The sequence below is a fragment of the Anabrus simplex genome, chromosome 1 (assembly GCF_040414725.1).
Source record: "Anabrus simplex isolate iqAnaSimp1 chromosome 1, ASM4041472v1, whole genome shotgun sequence".
NCBI classification, from domain to species: Eukaryota; Metazoa; Arthropoda; class Insecta; order Orthoptera; family Tettigoniidae; genus Anabrus; species Anabrus simplex.
Window position 1 is genome coordinate 959,643,427 of NC_090265.1, and position 21,956 is coordinate 959,665,382.

Below are 21,956 nucleotides of genomic sequence, written 5' to 3' on the forward strand. Positions count from 1 at the left end.
GACACCTTCATGTATTGGGAAATGATTTGAATAATGACTGATTCGGGAACATAACCTCAATACCTAGATTTTGCCGTTTCGATTTTGACATGTCTTATTTTGGTTAGGAAGTAAAAAGTTTTTTTTAACTTCCTGTAAAATTATAATTTGTGCACTTAATCCTCATGTGAAAATCATACTCTTAATTGCAGATATTTATAGTTTATATCAAATAATCAAAGTTGTCTGGCCACTTAAATCTGCTACGGTAATGGAGTAAACGATACAGGCATTGTCCATGTAGAGTATTGGGCGGCGGTAAATATCCTGACCCACGATAAGGACCAACGGCTACGGGCGGAGGAGTCCTTACAGAAGGGAAATGGGCCCTCAGTGGAGGAAATGCCCCCTATCAACTGTAGTGTCTGTACTCCAGAGGAGCGGCTACAAAAGACATCTGTTCTGCATGTTGGGAGTGATCTACAAGTTTTGGCTGGCAGCAACTCTAAAATGCCTTTGGGAGTGGTGAACACATCGTAATATAAGCCTACATGATGAAAATGAAATGGCGTATTGCTTTTAGTGCCGGGATGTATCCGAGGACTTCAGCTCGCCAGGTGCAGGTCTTTTGATTTGACGCCTGTAGGCAACCTGCGCGTCGTGATGAGGATGAAATGATGATGAAAATGACACATACACCCAGTCCCCGTGCCAGGGGAATTAACCAATTGCGGTTAAAATTCCCGACCCCGTCAGGAATCAAACCCGTAACCCCTGTGGCCAAAGGCCAGCATGCTAACCATTTAGCCATGGAGCCGCACTGCGTACTTGATAAGTGTACTGAAGCCTCGGAAAATTCTAGGGCATTCCCCACAAGCGACATGCAGTTCTTGTAATGCTGGGGGAAATGTGAGAAATGGGGGACCAGCAACCAAATACATAAAGATAGCGACCATCAATGTAGTGACACTAACAGGGAAAGTGGAAGAAATTGCAGATTTTATGGTTGACAAAGATCTAGCATTGCCAGGAATCAGCGAGACCAAATGGTAAGGAAAAGGTGAAAGGAAACTAAAGCAAGGATACACCTTATACTATAGTGGAGGAAGAAAGGCCAAAAATGGTGTAGGTCTCATAATTAGAGAAGACCTAAAGGAATACCTCAAATTGGTAGAAAACATAAAATGTCGAGGTTAGTTAACCTTTTAAGTGCTGAGTTACCAGGTGACTGTTTGGTACCTCAGTGCTGAGTTTTTTCATTCGTATGTAAAAAAATTGTAGAAGCCTCAATTTTTAACTTATCAGTGGGGTGAAATGAAATGGAATGGCATATGGCTTTTAGTGCTGGGAGTGTCTGAGGAAATGTTTGGTTCGGCAGGTGCAGGTCTTTTGACTTGACACCCTTAGGCGACCTGCGCATTGTGATGAGGATGAAATGATGAAGAAGACGTGACATACACTCAGCCCCCATGCCAGCAAAATTAACCAATTATGGTTAAAATTCCCGACCCTGCCGGGAATCAAACCCGGGACCACTGTAACCAAAGGTCAGCACGCTAACCATTTAGCCATGGAGCCAGACATCAGTGGGGTGATTAGTTTAAAATGACCGGGCGAGTTAGCCGTGCGCGTAGAGGCGCGCGGCTGTGAGCTTGCATCCGGGAGATAGTAGGTTCGAATCCCACTATCGGCAGCCCTGAAAATGGTTTTCCGTGGTTTCCCATTTTCACACCAGGCAAATGCTGGGGCTGTACCTTAATTAAGGCCACGGCCGCTTCCTTCCAACTCCTAGGCCTTTCCTATCCCATTGTCGCCATAAGACCTATCTGTGTCGGCGCGACGTAAAGCCCATAGCAAAAAAAAAAAAATTTAAAATGTTTATAAATGTTGGTTCTTTATAAATCTAAATGCAAATGGAAAATCCTACAATATTATTTTGAGAGAAAACAAAATTACACTTACGTGCCCATACGTGCATTATATTTAGACAAAGTAAGGAGAAAAAAAATATTATTTCGTAAAATCTGTAGGCACACTAATACATCTAACCTCTTAGAAGTATACAAGTTGATATTTCAAAATGCTTTCTAAACCTGGAATGTTGATGTGTTGATGGTTCCTACTGGTCGATTATGATGCCGATTTGTTCAACTACCTGCACCATCTCCACTGGCACAAAAGTTTTTAAAAAATCAATTATTTTCGGGTTGTCATCAAACACTACTTGGTCCTCAAAGCATGTCACAGTTACTTGAAAGTCTGGTGAAGAAAAGTAATCCGTCCGCTACGAACATAGTGATAAAATGGGTTTTGTACTCACCGTGTTTTTCTTCTTTCGTTTAGGAGGAGGATCTGTTTCTCTCTCACATACGATATTTTCGGCACCTCTCAGTCACTCGCACTTTCAAAATCGCTTAACAATTCATTAAAATCATCATCTCCATCATAACTTTCCGCTGTGGTTAATAACTGAAAGATTCTGTGATCCAAAATAACATCACTGCAAGAGCAAGTAGATTGTTGTTACGCCATGTTTGTTTACATCACAGACGAACTCCACAGACGTCTACAAAAAGCATTGTAAGTTACTTCTTGAAGCTATAATCTCTGACCCATTAGTTCTACACAATGCCCAAAAGATGGCAGAACATGTCGGAAATCAAATTGGCACTCGAAAGTGAAACGGGAAACTAAAAAAAATTAAAATTCTCGCACACCGTCTATAGACAGGCATAGCAGTGCTGGGCTGGCCGCGTCAGCCCGTCTATAGGCGGGCGTAGCACTCATCGTGTTAAGGTCAGATTGAGACTTGAAATTGGTGCTACAGATATAATATTCAAGGGTATGCTCCACAAACAGGAAATACAGATATGGATCTAGAGGAATACCTTGAATATATGGAAGGCCATGTACAGGACAAACAAGTTGTGATCATACAAGACATGAATGCCCAAGTGGGTCAGGAAAGAAAAGAAGCTGAAGAGATTATAGGACCATTTGGATATGGGAAGAGAAACAAGGCTGGAGATATTTTGATAGACTTAGTAGAATAAATGAGCTGATCATTGGTAACACATGGTTTTGAAAGAAAAACAGTCAGAAGATAAGATATATCTGGGATAACAAAATCAAAATTCTGATATAGATTACATTTTGGTTTTGAAAGGTAACAGGAAAATGTTGGTAGATGTAACAGCCCTCCCAAGTGAATCTTTTGAAGGAGATCACAGAGTTGTGATAGCTAAGTTAAAGATAGGAAAGATACAAAAGATGACTGAGATTAGGCAGAGAAAGCTAAGGGTGTGGAAATTGCAGGAGAAGGAAATAAATGAAGAGTTCCAGACACACATTACAACAAGTATACTTAAGGAAGCCATTGGAAGGGTCGAAGAAGAATGGGCGTACTTTAAAACAGTTATGGTGGAGTCTGCAGAAAAGACCTGTGGAAGATTATCAGGAAGGAAGACAAGAAATGCTCTCGTGGAATGACAGGGTAAAAGAAACAAGCTTGGAAAAAATGGCTGAGAAACAGAACAACAGAATACAGACACTGCAAGAAGGAATGCTCCAAGGTGGTTCAAGAAGAGAAAAAGAAATGCTGGCAAAAATTCACTGAATCTCTGCAAGAAGATACAACTGGAAGCAAAAAGATCTTACTCCAGTGGGTAGAAAAGAAGAAAAACCCAGGTGATGGTGCTAACTTCATTAAAAATGAACAGGAGGAAGTGATGACACAGAAGCAGGATATTTTGCAGAGATAGGGAAAATACTTTGAACAGCTTTACAAAGTGCAAAATACCTTGGTACAAGGAGAAATCAAAGAACCAGATTTAGTGCAGATGGAAGATAAGGAAAACAAGGTGTCCATGGCAGAGATTGAGTGGGCCAATAAAGGATAAATGAGGCAAGGCAACTGGAATTTACAAGGTAACCATAGAATGATAATAGCAGCAGGAGCAATTGGCCTACAGTGGTTGTGTAGACTCTTCAGAGTGATATCGATAGAAAAGACTGTTCCAAAAGAGTGAACGAAAGGGGTCATTATATGAATTTTCGAGAAAGGAGACAGGAAGCAATGTGAAAATTACAGAGGAGTGACACTGGTACCTCATACAGCTAAGATCCGTGAAAGAATCTTGGATAAACAAATAAGAGACAGAGTAGAGGGAAAATTGGCAGAACGCCAGTATGGATTCAGAAGAGGCAGGTCCACATTTGACCCAATATTTACATTGCATCAAATGATGGAAAGGTATTGGGAATATGGAAAGGACATAGCAGTAACGTTTCTAGATATTGAAAAGGCGTATGACTGTGTCCCAAGGAATTTGGTATAGATAACATTGACAGAGGCACAGATTGGGAATGAAACAATGCAGATGATAATATCATTGTATGAAAATTGCAAAAGCTGTGTAAGAACCAAAGTGGGTCAAACTGAATGGGTCAGAGTTGGACAGGTTTAAGACAGGGAAGTGTATTGTCTCCCTTACTCTTCATTATCATCATGGGTAGAATTCTACAGAACGTCAAGTAGGTAGATAGATAGCTAGACAAATGTCTTTATTGGCATAGTTAAGGCCATTAGGCCTTCTCTTACACTAAACCAATTTGTACATAGAATCAAAGTTAACACTACGGTAATTAATACCAAGTATAGCACAGTTAAAGACAATCTAAATACAGTAGAAGTCCGATATAGCGAGTACGACATATAACGAGAACTCCGTTATAGCGACGACATTTTTCTATCCCTTCAAAATTCTTATATTAAACTGCGTATCGTCCTTCGGTTACAGCGAGAACCCTATCACTGGCGCATCCGTTATTACGAGCGATTAAGCGATTTTTTCCGTTTCCAATATTCATGCACCCCAGCGATGATATTGCATGCGATCGATTACCTTCGGCATCGTTTCCTCGCTATGTGCACTAGCGATTTCTCTCGTCGACAGCTGTTGTTCCGTAAAGAAAATTCAAAATGAAAGAGAACATATTTTCGTAATAAATGCGTAAATAACGTGTCCGATAACGGTTGTTAACTCGTTAAAAATTAAGGCTGACTAAACGACCGCTTAATTTTGAGGCTAAATACTGCAGTTAAGTAATAATGGGATACACCTCGAGATATGGCAGAGTGCTTAATTGATTTCAGAGGTTAGTTTATATTTTGTTGCGTCTGGTTAAATTACGGAAAGGCTATTATGAAAATTTATAGCGAGAAAGGTATAATTTCTCTACTGGCACTTGAAGTGTGTTTTCATCATACATATAGTATGGTTAAGTTAGGATAGGTGACGCTGTTTGAATAAGAAAACTGAAATGTTTGCAAGAAAATGCGATCGATCATATTCGGTGCGGTATAACTTTCTCACTTTGTGCATTTGCGAGCTCTCTCGTTGACATTCAAAGGCGATGTTGGAGTTGGTTAGTAATACCCATCGGCTGCTGTTCTCTAAAGAAAATTCGAAATGAAAGAGGATAACACGTTTTCGTAATAAATGCGTAAATAACGTGGCCGATAGCAGTTGTTAACTCGTTAAAAATAAAGACTGAAATAAACGATATCCTCATTTTAATGTTACATACGGAAATTAAGTAAGAATGGGATACACCTCAAGGTATGGCAGATTACATCACTGGTTTCAGAGGATATTTCATATCTTATCGCGTCTAGTTACGGCTATTTACATGTAAATTTTTCGTGAGGATGTTATTTCTCTACATGTGTTTCAAATATGTTTTAATGATCGGCTACATATACGTTCAGGTTAGGTGACGCTGTTTGAAGAAGAAAGCTGAGGTGTTTGCCACAGAAATCTCTGGAGTGATACCGTGTTTCTCCAAATCCAAGCCTTTTTTTTCCTCAGAATCTCATGCGAGAACTCAAGGGTTGTTGCATTTGCGGCCTAACAGTAAGTTAATGGCAACTACCGTGGTAACCACGCTGCTTCTTTTCACACGCGCACAAAACTCGTTGACAATAAACGACCGCCTCTTTACTACACATCGCTAGCCGCGACAACCGGCTGTACAGTGCCTGTGTGTTTCTCAAATCTGCAGAATGGCATCAAAACATGCGACCCTTCGAATTCTTAGAAAAGCCATGGCTACTCAGTGGCAGAGTCATAACGTGTCTATTGTACTTGACGCTTAGTAAAATTAAGGTATACAGAGAGAGCAAGAATATTTTCGTGATGGATAGTTGTATTGTAAAGATACGTGGAAAAGGTATTGCCGGCAAATTTTCAACGAGTTCTAGTCGATATTATGGTGCCAATTTTAAGTTAATGTTTATTAAACACTCGGAAATGTAGAAAATTTGTGCAGCCGCAAGAAAATACGGCATAGGCCTAACTAAAGCCAATATTTGGAGTTAGCGTGAAGACAAAAAGCCAAAAAATGCGTACTGTACAAAAATGCATTCAGTGGTCCGCAACAAGGACGCTTTAAAGAAGTCGAAGATGAAATTGTGAGGTATGCGCACGAAAAACGCAAGGGCGGAATGGCCGTACCGTGGCGCAATAAACTCCTTCGTTGACTTTCAACGTTCGCGATTAAGCCTATACATCGCTAGCCGCTGAATTTGGCCGAACCCGACAAGCGAGACGTGCATGTAGCGGTAGCCGGTTATATCTGACGGTGCGTAAAAGTAACAGTATTATAGACAGCAAGAATAATTTCCTGATGGATCGTCGTATTGTAGAGATGCATGGAATAGGTTTTGCCGAAAAATTTTCAGTGAGTTCTCATCGGTATTATGATGCCAATGTTAAGTTAATGGTCCTTAAACCCGCGGAAATAAAGAACAATTGTGCAGCCGAAAAGTAATAGAAATACAGCGTGACGAAAGTCAATGTTCGGCGTCTAAGAATAGTCTAAAAATGCGTAGGCCTACTGTACAACAAGGCATACATATGATTTTACAAACTTCTTTTTGAGCCTGATAAAAAAAATTGAAGGAAAAAGTGGGGTTCATCTTGGATTTGAAGAAATTCGGTACTATATTTTTTTTCAGAATGAAATTAAATATACACATTCACGTAGTATCGGATTACGAAAAATAACAAACAAGTAAGCCGTAGTGTGGATATCATCTGCGGAAACACAAGTTTTGAACAAACTGATTGCCGCTTCATACTGATTTTAAAGTGCATGTTGGGTTTTCGATCTTTTATTTTAAAAATCGGATATAACAGCAATCCGTTATAGCGAGTAGATTTTTCGCTGTTATGAATTCTCGCTATAACGGACTTCTACTGTACTTTACAACAGAAATAAAATTCCACCCCAGTGAGATAAACATACTTATAACAACCATAATAATAATAATAGGCCTAATAATAATAATAACAGCAACAGCAATAATAATAATAATAATAATAATAACTAATATTAGCTAGTGGTAATAATGTACTAACACCATCAGTAAAGGACTAGAAATGCACAGTTCATTCGTATCCTGCTGTACCTCTTAACGCTCTTGTAAATGATCTTGTGGTTGGTATTCCTCTGACGTCTTCCGGTAAGCGATTCCATTCTCGGGCGGCAAACACTGAAAATGAGTTATTATATGTTGCAGTTCATTGGTGAGGAATGACGAGCAGGTTTGATGTTTGAGCCCATGTATCTCTGTTATGCACATTTGAGGAATAATGAAAACTCAAAGAAAGGTAAGATGGGGGAAGATGTAGTAAGGACTCGGTGGAGGAGAAGCAGAGTATAATGATTACAGCGAACGTGGAGTCGCGACCACTCTAGTTCAAGGAAAGATGATGACACGTGGTCATATTTTCTTAGATTGCATATATACCTCACACATGCATTTTGAGCGCATTTTAGCCTTAGTGACAGCAGTGGCCTCACATAATTGAAAACAAGATCGCAATAGTCGATCGCAATAGCCTCGATTAATTTCTGCTTAAGTTTTATTGGAAATATGTATTTATATTTATATGAAGAATGAAGAGCAGAGAAAACCTTTTGGCAGAGATGTAAGATATGTCCAGATCAAGTCATGCATTCGTCCATGATAACGCCGAGGTTCTTCACTTGTGGTACAAAAGGAATTGCAACATTCTGAAGGATTACTCTCGGCAATGGACGTTTATTGATACTTGCCATTTGATTTTGATGGCCAAGAAGGATTACTTGTGACTTTGTAGGGTTCAATTGCAGGCCGTGGGCAACAGACCATTCACTAACAGTCTGTAAGTCAATGTTTAGTAAGTCTGTATTTTCCTGAAGGTCTTGTGCTGTAGAGTCTGTGTAGAGTTGAAGGTCATCAGCGTACATGTGGTATTTGCAATGTCTTAAATTCGATGATATGTCATTCACAAAGAGTGCGAAAAGAAGAGGTCCAAGTACAGAGTTTTGAGGTACTCCTCTATTCACGTGGCGCCGCGAGGAAACAATTCCATTATTAACTTCACACATTGTTGACGTCCGTGAAGATAGGAATGCATCCAAGCAATCGTACTCTGAGAAAAATGTAGAGCCTTCAGTTTTACAAGTTGTCAATGTCTACGCTGTCAAAAGCTTTACTGTAATCTAGTAGTACTAGAACTGTGACTCGTCCTCTGTCTATTTCTTCTCGAACATCCTCAGTCACTTCGAGTAAGGCTGTAGTTGTACTATGTCCTTGTCGGAAACCGGACTGGAAAGGATTAAGGAGATTGTGCGTTTGAAGGTGCTCTGACATTTGTTTATGGACTATATATTCTAAGATTTTAGATAAAGCTGATAAAATACATATTGGACGATAGTCTCCCTCGTTCGAAGGCGTTTGACTTTTCGGAAGAGGTAGCACAATAGCCTTCTTCCAGAGAGTTGGATATGTGGAGTATAGAAGAGAGAAATTGATTATATGGGTTAAGGATGGTAGTATAAAATCAAGAATTAGTTTGACCATGTCAGTCCCAATGTCATCAATTCCTTTCGCTTTCGTGCTTATCCTAAGAACTGCTTTCCTGACTTGGAGGGGTGTCATGAGACTGAAATAGAATTTATCTCTGTCAGGGGTGGGGTGTGTATCGTAATGGTTCATAAGTTTCTGTTTGTCGACAGGTCGTACTGCGGAAGAACTAACAATAATCGTTAAGAGCCTCGAGAGGTATTGTAATTTCGTCTTTGTTTTTGTTCTTCGTAAGTACAAGGTTAGTAATAGATTTCCACAATGTCGTCGCTGTTCTACCGTCAGGCGTAATTAAACTGTAAGCGTGCTGCAGTTTAGCATTCCGTATTTGTTTTGTTGTCTTGTTTCGTAACTTCCTATATTCGTCAAACTTTTGTACAGTAGGGTCATTTTTGTATTGTCTGTGGGCACAGTCTCTTTGTTTCATTAGTTGTCTAATGTCGTCATTTAACCACGGGGAGGGATCTTTAGATATTCTCGCCTGCCGCTTTGGGGCATGCTTGTCAAATAATTCCGTTACTTTGCTGTTAAAGAAGGTGACTTTGTCGTCTAGTTTGTTATATGTCGTTATGTTATGCCAGGGTATGTTGCTTGCGTCCTGGAAGGGTCTATCTTTATTTATATTTTTCAATGGTCGATAGGTAATAAATTTCTGGGAGTGTTTCGGTGGCCGGAGGTTATACGAGATGTATATTACGTTGTGGAGAAATACCAGGTATAGGGGTTTGACCAACATTGAGAACTGTCTGAATTGCTGGTAACTATAAGATCTAACAGTATGTGCGAATGAGATGTGTGGTGAGTTGGAGAGAGAGGCAAGATGTCCATATTATAGGATTGAAACAATGTTTTAAGTCGCGTGGTTTCGGGAGAAGTCACGTCAATTAAGTCTGTATTAAAATCTCCCATAATTATTGTGTGGGGGTAGTCTGGCAGCAGTTCAGTTAAGTCAGCTTCAAAGTCTTCTAAGTGGCATATATTCGGAGGTTTGTAAACTACTGCTGCAAGTGCTTTAATCCCGTTTGCTGTTATTTCTACGAACATGTATTCTGGTTTTCTCTCATACCTGCCTGGTGAATGACCTAACATTTTGGGTTTGAGGCAGGTTAAGAAATAGCCACATACCCCTCCACCTCGCGATCATTTCTCAGAAGCGAGTAGCCTTCAAGTTGACACAGAGAAGACGGGCTCTTATCTGTCAACAATGACTCAGACACTAGTAGGACATGGAAAACAACTGGGGTGAATATTTTTGTAAGCTCATCCATTCGATTGGCAGCTAATAAGCTTTGGCCGTTATATGACAGACGTGAAGGGCTCTAGGATGTTGCGAGACACAGTTCTGAAGAATGCTAGTGGTACTTTGGTCAGGGTTGGAACTAGAGGGTGGGGGGAGCGGGGACAGTGGAAGGAGAGGGTATATGGCCTGATGGCTGCTGAGGTAGACAGGTGACGTCAGAGAAATGTCCATTGTGACTCATGACAGTAACCAACTTGGTAGAATGTAAATCACCAAAATAGACAAATAAACACAAGGGGCTAGGAGGAAATTATTGTTAACTGAAGTACAAGCGTACAGGTAATGAATTAACTGTGCATAAAATTACTTAATATTTTTAAGGTACAACTAAACTAGGGGTGTCTTGTCTTAAATTAATGAAGTATATATTACTGGTAAAGTATTGAAACTATTTTAAAAATATGACATTAATAATAATCATAAAAAAATAAGGACGCAAATACACATATTTGGTTAAATTCAAAAGTTAAAATAAAAAATGAAGTGTTAAGAATAGGAAATGTATATATAAATATAGTAATACTGAAATATCAAAGTTACGGTTTGAATAGTGGGCACCGGAGTTTCATAACTATGGAAAATAATGTTATCTTTATATTTACAATGTGATGTGTTCCATCCGTGTTGCTCGGATTTTGCTGCCATCTGGTTTGCGAATGACCGTGCAATCTTTGGTCCACACGTTACGCAGTCCGTGAAGCTCCACTGCTGCACGAAGGATGCTCAGCCGGCAGGTCGTCAGATCTTCCCGGATGGTGACCCCACTTCTTTTAAGCTTCCTCTTGTTATGAAACAGTCTGCTGCGGTCTCTGTATGACACAAATTTAACTATTATCGGGCGAGGTTTCTGCCCCGCCTTCGGACCAACACGGTGGCGAGAGATAATTTCTTCTTTAGACGATGTCCTTAGCTCCTCGAAGCTTTGCCTCAATTGTTCAATTTCACTGTCCTTTAAACTGAGTTGTTTTCTAAGTTCCATGTACACACTTCAATAAAGTTGAATATGCTTGACAGAAACCATTGATATTGAGCCTTACTGAATTTGCTGGTGTCTGCAGATGTTCATTGGCTTAATATTTGGCCACTTTCTGTTGTGTGTGTCATTTCCTGCACTGTGCTGCCATTTGGGATGAAAGTGGCTAAATATGAAGATACTGAGTTCTTGCATACCTAGTTGTATCGCATGTTGTGTATATTCTCAGTTTGTTGCTATGTATTGAGTGTTAGTGGAGTGATTGCTATATTATATCCCGATATTCGTAATTTCATGTAAGTATAATGATTTTTAACTATTGTCAATAATCCATGTGAAGCTAATAGCTAACAGTACACATATTTAGCCACCAGCCTATTGTCAACAGAAATGAACAGTGGCTAAATATTAAGCCACCACATTCTGAAGTTCGTTTGAAAGGGTTTTATGAAAAATCAATTTCAAAACGAATGACATCCAACTAAGAGTTACCCCTGGTACAAATAATGTTCTTCTAATAAATCAAATTTGATCACTCAGGGAGAATTCAGGTGGCTAAATATTTAGCCACTGACCTATAAAAGGTTAAGAATACAGCAGTATGCAAGTTTCTACCAGTGTGTGAGAGACATTGTATGGAACAAAGATTTGCCAATGTAGTGCAAGAAGGTTTTATACTCGCCCTATTATAAACCGTACTGACCTATGCTTCAGCAGCCTGGACGTTGACTAAGCGGAACCAAAATAAGATACAAGCAGCTGAAATGAGATTCTTGAGGAGCATACAGAGAAAGACAAGGCGAGATAGGATACAAAATGAGGAAATAAGGAGAAGCATGGGAGTGTGTAAACTTCAAGAAGAGATTGATTGATATAGCAGAACTAAAATGGTTTGGACACATATGAGAATGCCAGGAGAGAGCATTCGTGGATACAGAGACTGCATAGAGGCTTAGGGGATGGCCTAGAATGAGATGGAGGAGTTCTGTTGTGGACTTTATTGCAAATAGAGGAGTCGATAGCAATAAAGTACAAGAAGAGTAGTGGTGGAAAGATATCGAGTAAGGTGTAGGGCTTCAGTACTCAACCTTACCCAGAGGAAATCTGAAAAAGGGAATGGAAGAAGAAGAATCAAATGACATTAGATTCAATACAGATTAACATTTAAACGCATTTTTTTATTCAGCTTCATCCCAGTGATCCACAGAAACATCCTGTCTGATGGCTTCTTTCCTTGTGGTTTTCCATGCTATCAACTCATTAGAAAGGGGAACGTGTTCTTATGGTATGTACTGAAGGGTCTTCTTTATATTATAAATATTTTTGCACACTAAAAGGAATCATTCCTTGATAGGCTCTTTTGGGACTTGGTCAAGATGTAGTACACCAACAATCCTCTTGAAAGTGTGAAATGATGTCATTTGGCCCATTAATAAATTCTCGTGTTTTACTTCACTGCAGTATTAGTTGGAGTACATAAACATCATTTGACGGTGGTTGGAAGTTAATTTTTTTAGTCTTATGGACATTTTTATTTTCCCCTTATACTTTCATTGAAAAGACTAGTTTATTGGAATAGGTTGGCCATCAGTTTCTAAAATTTAGAGCTTTATCTGTTTCCACATGTTATTATGGTTAAACTTCCCTACTTGCTACATAGCAGAGAAACATAGCACCGGGCGAGTTGGCCGTGCGTTTAGGGGCACGCAGCTGTGAGCTTGCACCCGAGAGGTAGTGGGTTCCAACACCACTGTCGGCAGCCCTGGAGATGGTCTTCCGTAGTTTCCCATTTTCACACCAGGCAAATGCTGGGGCTGTAAATTAATTTAGGCCACGGCCACTTCCTTCCAATTCCTAGCCCTTTCCTATCCCATCATCGCCATAAGACCTATCTGTGTCGGTGCGACGTAAAGCAAATTGGAAAAAAAAAAAACACGGCAGTGGTAGGCGGTGCTTGGTTTTTGGACGGGGAACAGGTCGTTTGTTATAAGCGCCATATACCGAGCTCAGTAGCTGCAGCGGCTTATATGCGGCCAGTATCCAATATTCGGTAGATAGTGGGTTCGAACCCCACTGTCGGCCGCCCTGAAGATGGTTTCCCTCATCAGTAGATCCAACACATTCTTCAATACTATTGAGCTTATAGTATCTGTAGCTATTACCTTTTAAGGCAGAAACACATTACTGTCACTTCACGTGAGTTTGCACATATCGTGACACAATCAGACTTGTCCAGAAATATGTGATATGCCTTTTCCACACTGTATGAAATGTAGAGTGATCACACTGCACTCATGTCATGGCTGTTGACGTCAGCTGACATCATTGTGACGTAGTATCTGGTGACAGCGCTTTTCACGCTGCCCCCATTATTGCCGAGCTAAGTCCAGGCAGTGAGAGAGAGATCCCAGGGTGGACCATTCGTTCCTGGCTTTCCGTTTTTAGAGGCATTTAAGGGGAAAAGGGGGTGACGACCAACAGAAAAAAAAATTAAAAACAACACTTACATTTATCGACATAAGAATCAATAAACATAAAATATCCTTGCTGGGATTAAATACAATGATCTTTCATAATGTCTGGTCTTCCTGTAGCAATTAACAACCAATCAAACATAATCCTCGTCCTCCAGCTTTATGGTAATATTCTGGAATAAAAAAATTAAGCCTTCATTGCCTTCAAAAATTAAAATATTTCTCTAAATGAAAGTATCCTGAGGCTTCAGTGAGGATTTACACAAAATTAGTAGGCAGCTATTTTGCTTATTATTGCATAATAAAATTAACTTCATGTTCCATTAATTTATTGAAAACACGTGGTCAAAATACTGATGAGTTTCATTAACTAAGGTATGTAACGTCCATTAATATCACCAGTAGAAATTCTGATGGAAAATCTGAATTGACTCCAAGATTATAATTAATTAATTATTATTATTAATTTCCAATCTTATCTGTGTAGCATTTACTTTTATCATCACATGATCATGTTTACAAATTAGTGTATCTCACTAAATACCTCTCATTGTAATTATGACACACATTTTTTCAATTAATTAATTAATCATTCAATTAATTATTATCATCATTACTCGTTATCTCTTAATTTCAAGCTAATTATACGGTTTGTGGACTTTAAATTTATACTTGCATGGCATTTAAAGTTTCAAGTCAGTTTGAAAATATTTTGTAAATTTTAATATTAATACATTGAAAATTTTCTCATAACCACGTGTGAGTTAGTTAAGGATTAATTTATAAATCGCTTGCCTTTACTGGAAATGAACGAGACGATCTTTCGTCTAAATCTGTGGTAAATGCAAATTAAATCCTAGCCTGGTCTTACTCGACGTCATTCTCAGCAAATTGTTCCTTAAATACGCTAAACAAGTCATCATGGTGGCAAAACGATGTTGAAAATAATCCGTCCCGTTACAATGAATGCACGACCACATTAAATTACACTGAATAATGGAAAACATGAAAAATATTCCTAATTACAACACACATACACACATCACATTCACACAAGGTAACACGTATTGTTATATACACAATATTTACAACAAATCCTGCCATTTATGAATTAATTATTTTTAGCATGGTCGCGCCAGTAATATCCGGAGGATGAACTCATGTCTGGTAATATTCTCAATCCAATTAGTGGCTAGTGATCGAACTAGTGGTATCACTTGAAATGAAATACTAATTAAACAGCAACGGAGATCCATCTAAATTTCTGCGATTAACTTGAGGATCCTAATAGAATTCCATAATCATCACCATCACATGGGTTACAAGTCGCAAGTGTAGCGTTCGCGAGCCTTAATCACACTGTGCTTCCAAAGACACAAGCAATAAATCATTCAATAATAAATTATTCAATTAATATCCCGCAGGACAGCCAATATTCCAGGCGCATCATGAACTGAGCACATTAAATATCACGTATAAAGAATCTAAGACAATGTATAGCTCACGACCATTTAATTTCATTCTTAACCCGATCTTTACTTAAATTTATTATTATTTTTAGTGATTATTAAATCTATCAGTCCTCCTGAAATGTCTTGAAATTAGATGACTCAATCATAAAGAATGCAAGTGAACTTCAAATGACACTAACTTCGACCCTGTCTCACAGAAATGTACATTCAAGTCCAATCAGGATATTTCCAATATCACATGTAAGCGTATGACGTTTATCGCATGGTCAGTGATTTTTAAATATGTCAAATCCTATGTATGGGAACTCATTCAAAGACAGACTACAACAGCTAATCTAATAGATTTCAAATTTCAGTCACACACACGTAACTAAACTACCATGACACATCAAGAAATGAAAATGAAAGTAACTCAATCTAAACTAATAGAACTACGATTTAGGGAAGAAAGATCATCTAGTTTTACAAAGATGAGAAAGATATCAAACAGTTAAAATGGTACTCAAGTTTAGCTGAAGTTCGATTCCAGGTTGAGGTTTATCATTCCGGCATTTTCCCGTCAGTCACCTACTCCAGCCAGAAATGCCTTACTTGCTTAGCAGGTCATGGAGACATGGCAGTAGACGTCCCATGATGAAATTATGCTGCACATTGTAGAGGAAGAATCCATCTTAAATTACACGGCGATTCGCTGGGATGAGTTTTGCCGCGTGCCAGTAATGTAAGCTGTAACTACTGCAACAGATATTAGAATGTGTAGAATGTGCACACACACGCTGGAATATTTAATGTTCTCGTGGAGAAATAAACTTAACTTGGATCACTAATGTTAAAGTTCACTCCATAACATTTTATAGTAAAACTGCACTAAATTAGCAGAGCGGATGTCTGCCTGCACGGCTGAATTTTTCCCACGTGGTACCAGCAGAGTCACAGAGTAGTGCAGACCAGAGTGGAGTAGAGTAGAGATTGGTGAACATGACTTTTTTTTTTTTTTTAAAGAGACGATCATTGGTTCACGGGGTCTCTTGTAATTGGTTGTGACTGTTTCTAGAAGCTTGCCTGCTTGCAGCGCAGGTCGACATGCGCGTGCCTCGCCTGGGAACACTGGCTTGTCACGTGATTTACCCTGCACTCAATCGCCTCGTGATCACTCAACAGTACGTCGAAATAGACCCGTAAGGAACTGAAAATATTCACGACGAAACAGAAGGAAGCGACCGTACACAGACTATCACAGGAATTGCAAAAGGAACCAGGAATTCCGCCAGTCGAAAGGACGTAGGGATTGGCGAGAAGAAGGGAAGGAAAGATACCTTAAAAACCTCCAAAGCTCAACTCAAGAAAATGAAAGGTGGAGAAGAGCGATCCAGAACCAGGATACCAACCCTGATATCGTGGGAGCAGAGAGCCTTCAATACCAAGAGGTTAAAGCTCGAGAGAACCAACAGAACAACTCGAGTCAGGAACACAGCCAAAGCGCCGTGAAAAAAAAAAAAACTCCATGTCCAATAAAAAAAAATAAAAAAAAACCCACACATTTATTGACATAAGCATCAGTGAACACAAAATATCCTTGCTGGGATTAAATACAATGATCTTTCATAATGTCTGGTCTTCCTGTAGCCATTAACAACCAGTCTCAAACATAATCCTCGTCCTCTAGCTTTATGGTAATATTCTGGAATTAAAAAATTAACAAAAATTAAAATATTTCTCTAAATGAAAGTATCCTGAGGCTTCAATGAGGATTTACACAAAATTAGTAGGCAGCTATTTCGCTTATTTCATAATGAAATTAACTTAATGTTCCATTAATTTATTGCAATCTCAACACGTGGTCAATGTAAATACTGATGAATTTCATTAACTAAGGTATGTAACGTCCATTAATATCACCAGTAGAAATTCTGTTAGAAAATCTGAATTGACTCAAAGATTATAATTAATTAATTAATTATTATTATTATTCATTTCCAACCTTACCTGTGTAGCATTTACTGTTATCATCACACAATCGTGTTTACAAATTACTGTATCTCACTAAATAACTCGCATTGTAATTATGACACATTTTCCCAATTAATTATTATCATCATTACTCATTATCTCTTAAGTTCAAGCTAATTATGCCGTTTGTGGACATTGAAGAGCGAGAATGCCTTGACAATATTCACACAATATTGCACCTTAGATAACAGAACCTTACCAGCCAAAGTTCTAAGCTAAAGTATTTCACATAGGAGGTTTCGTCCCGGCAACGGCGATATCTTCTTTAGCCTTCTTCATCTGTGTGATGGTTCTCCCATACATAACTGCAGCTTCAATAATCCCTTCTGTTTGCTGCACTTGAGGTTATCACTAACTGTGTGTCTCATCAAATTGTCACGTCTTCCAAATTCCAGCCTCTTGTCACACAATTTACTCTCCAATATATTTTTATCGTTCACATAAAACCCCTTCAAGCTGAATTCACTTGCCTGTAAATATACCGTAACACTAGTCCAAGCCGTTGGACTTATGTTTCTTCTTTTCACTTATAATAATTGAAAACGCCAATCACTGAACCTAAAAATTATTAAACTTAAAAGAACAGTGTGGTTTCTGGGGTTTTGGCAAGTGCTGAAAAGTGACGTAGCATGGTTCATGGCTTGGGTAGTTGGTGCAGGTAACGTTACCAAATAAAGTATACCAAAATTTGTAATACAGTACATCAGAACAAACATTGCAGAACTTCAATGTTGAGGAAAACTTATTTATGCTGTAACACGGATTTATAACTGCTAAATACCAATATAGACAACAAAATTTACAGCGGAAAAAATATTATAATGAGATCTTTTCTAGAGACATAACCATTATGTTGGGAACACTGCCACATTGTATGGAGTAAAGAATACACCAAAACACTGGTGCCATAAAGCAAGCTGCAATCACAAAATACCACATGCCTGCCAGAATATGTTGGCTTGATTGAAAAAAAAATTCCTAAGTCAAATACAGAATTCATGTAAATATTGAGATTTAGAATGATGTTGCATTAATTGGTTGTTCTGTGTTAGTTTACGATTCAAAAATGAACTTGTGGGATCAGTTATGAGCTTAATATTTTTACAAAAGTAAAAAAATAAATTTGTGGCTCGCGAATTTCACGGATCTCTAGTTTGTGTTACCAGTGCTACTTTATCGTGTTGAAAAATGGACGTTAAAGGCTGCAGGCCTTTGAAACGTGGATGTATCGCAGAATATTAAAGATCCCTTGTGTAGACCACATTACCAATGAGGAGGTACTCCATTGCGTTGGGAAATCAGATGATATATTGGCCCTCTCAAAACGTAGGAAAGCAGCCTGTTTCATTTACATATTTTGAATGGCAAATACAGCCTGATACAGTACAACTGATCACAGAAGGCACGATAGAAAGGAAACGCGTGAATGTGGGCGGAGAACGTTATTCTGGGAGCAGAACTTCTGACAGTGTTTTGACATGCACAGTATGGTAATTCTGACATGGGAAACACAATATAGGAAAAATTACTCCATGATTGTCGCTAACCTTCTGCGAGGAGACGGCTTGAGAAGAAGATTGTAGATCAGTGGTAGTGTTAGCCTATGGATCCCAGTATCCGGTTCAAACCCAGCAGTTGTAGTCAAATTTTGAAAGACAAAAGAAAATCCATTCTATTTGCAGTATTGTACAATGTTAGCAAAGAAAGGATCTTGGGTTACGCAGGTGGTATTTATCCAAGAAAATTAATTAAAACTCTATCATTGGTCTTGCAGCAGAGTTCTGGTTTTGCTAATAAAGACACAATTGTAATAATAAAAGGGCATTTTAAAAGAATTCTGCTGCATCATTTTCATTTTGTTCTCCTGTAATCATTGCTGCAATAATTTTTATTGTTAAGTTCTGTATGGCTGATAATGTTGTTCCTCATACTTGGACATTAATAATTAGATTTATCAGTGAATAATCCAAGAATATTGGTAAGTGAAATTAGCTTAGTGAAATAGATACACTCAGCCTTTAATTCGGAGATGTTTAAATATACTAATTAAAAATTTCAGTTTAAATTGTTTGGTTAATGAAGTTAAACTAAATGTAATTTATTGATTTTAGGTTGAATATGTTACCATCCCTGGTTGGTTGACGAGCATTGAAGGAATAAGAGAATATGATCAACTTCCCTACAATGCTAAGAAATATATAGAAAAAATAGAGGACTTAGTAGAAGTGCCTGGTGAGTAAGCCTCACATTCCTAAGAATATGTGTAACCCTTCATTTAAGATAATCAGCTTTGCTCAATATCCTTTAGCTGTACCACTTTGTTCAACTCTTACCTAGTTACCATCTTACAGAAAGTACACTATAGCCTTTTATTTTACTTATACATACACATTCATAAACTAAGTACCCATGAGTATAATGTTATAAAGCCCTGTTAAATATTGTAAAATTTCCATCTTAACTTGAATGCTTGATATTTAATGATCATAGATTGGAATATTGTAGAGCTTAATATGGAGAATGATTTGATTTTTAAGTGGGAAGAATGTCTTTTTTATATATATATATTTCAGTTCATTTGTGAGTGGTTCATGGTGTGGGTTTATATACTTACGTCCTAGTTTGTGAACCATGGATAGCAGTTGAATGACCTAGTAAATAGTCCTGAGATTCGGGATACCAGTTGCTGTGGAATAGGAGTGGTCATCTCGGACATGTTCTGAGTCATGGCCTTCTTTGAGCTTGGGCAACTAGGACCATACAATCAACCAGTGGTCCCTAACCTGCTAGAGGTGATATTCTCTCTGGGACTACATACAAGTAGGGTAGCATCCTGCTTTCTGGAATTGACCGAGCTCAGACTTTTTTAAGCAAGCCTCAGACCTATGGAAATAACAGAATTCCAGTTCCATGTGACAAATGATGGACTCCTTGGAAACAACTTGGCGAATGAAATGGAATTTAGTGGGGCTATCATTATTAATAGGGCTTATGGAAGAAAGTAGAATGGCTGAATCAGCAAATTAGCAATCTGGATGTGTTAGGAGTTAACAGTATTTGGGTAAGGAGAGATAGTGAGGAAGAGATAGGAGATTATAAAGTTTATGTAAAGTGTTCTTAAAAGGTATTAAAAAGGGAAGGACAGAGAGTGGGGTAGGACTATTTATCAGGAATAAAGAATGCCAAGAAAGGTGATGGAAATGCAAATCCAAGGAAGGAGAGGCCGTGGACGACCACGATTGAGATGGAAGGATACCATCCAATGCAGCATTATAGAAAGAAACCTGGACTGGGACACAGTGTTGGAGGAGGAGTGGTGGAAAGACCGAAGAAAGTGGAGAGGAACCATATTTGCCCCTACCCGGCTACAGCTGGATAAAGGGAAATGATGATGATGACGACTATTGCATGTAACATTGTTTCTGTTGGGCATGTAAATGAGGATGATGTGGGTAGATTTAGCAGTAAGATGAATTAGGATGAGAATTGTCTCAAACTATTCACCATGTGAGGCTGCAAGTAGTAGTAGTAGTAGTAGTAGTAGTAGTAGTAGTTTGAGTCATCAGTCCATAGAATGGTTTGATGCAGGCTTCCGTATCACCCTATCCTGTGCTAATCTTTCATTTCCATGTAACTACTACATCCTACATCTGCTCAGTCTGCTTGTCATTCTCATACCTTGGTCTACTCCTATGGTTCTTACCGCCTACACTTCCCTCAAAAACCAACTAAACAAGTCCTGGGTGTCTTAAGATTTGTCCTATCATTCCATCTCTTCTTCTTATCAAATATAGCCAAAACGATCTCTCACCAGTTTGATTTAATATCTTTTCATATGTGATTTGATCTGTCCATCTCACCTTCATCATTCTTCTGTAGCACCACATTTCAAAAGCTTCTATTCTCTTTCTTTCTGAGAAAGGTATTGTCCATGTTTCGCTTCCACACAAAGCCACGATCCATACGAAAGTCTTCAAAAACATCTTTCTAATTCCTATGTCGAAGTTCAAAATAAGTAAATTTCTTTCTGTAAAAAAGGCCTTTCTTGCTCGTGTTAGTCTGCATTTTATGTCCTCCTTTCTTCTGCCATTGCTATAGTTATTTTACTACCCAAGTTACAGTATTTATCTACTTCTTTAAGACTTCATTTGCTAATCTAATATTTCCTGCTTCACCTGACTTCATTCGACTGCACTCTATTACTTTTATTTTGGACTTACTTATTTTCATCTTGTACTCCCTCCCTCCCCTCTGTCCATACCATTCAGAAATTTCTCCAGATCTTCTGCAGTCTCAGACAAAATAACATCATCAGCAAATCTTAGGGTTTTGAATTCCTCTCCTTGGATTGCGATTCCCTTTCCAAATTCCTCTTTGATTTCTTTTATCGCATGTTCTGTATAAATACTGAAAAGGAGTTGGACATACTTCACCCTTACCTCACTCCTTTCTTGATTGCTACTTGTTTCTCAAAGCCCTCGATTATTTTCACTACAGACTGATTTTTATACAGATTGTAGATAATTCTTCGTTCTCAGTATTTGATCCCGATGACCCTCTGAATCTCAAATACCTTGGTCCAGGCCACATTATCGAATGCCTTCTTTTCCAGATTTACGAATGCAATATACGTGGATTGATCTTCTCTCAACTCAGTTCTGATGTTCCTTTCCATACTTATATGCAAATGACCCAGTTCATTCGTTCATGTTCATTCGAACTCCATGCGGTCAACTGTATCTCAGTCAACCTTTAGCAGGTTGGCTAGCATTGTGTAGTCTGAGGCAAGGCAGCTAATGCACTGCAGACAGTATCAACGAAGTTATGACGAACT

General features: G+C 38.6%; 1 protein-coding gene across 1 annotated transcript in view; it reads left to right on the forward strand.

The window, feature by feature from the left end:
* Adss (adenylosuccinate synthetase) overlaps positions 1-21,956 on the forward strand; it is a 217,903-nt gene that overhangs the window by 177,500 nt on the left and 18,447 nt on the right. The window contains exon 9 of the mRNA XM_067136749.2: positions 19,234-19,354. Coding sequence (XP_066992850.1) covers positions 19,234-19,354 — 121 coding nt within the window. The remainder of the gene's footprint in view (positions 1-19,233; positions 19,355-21,956) is intronic.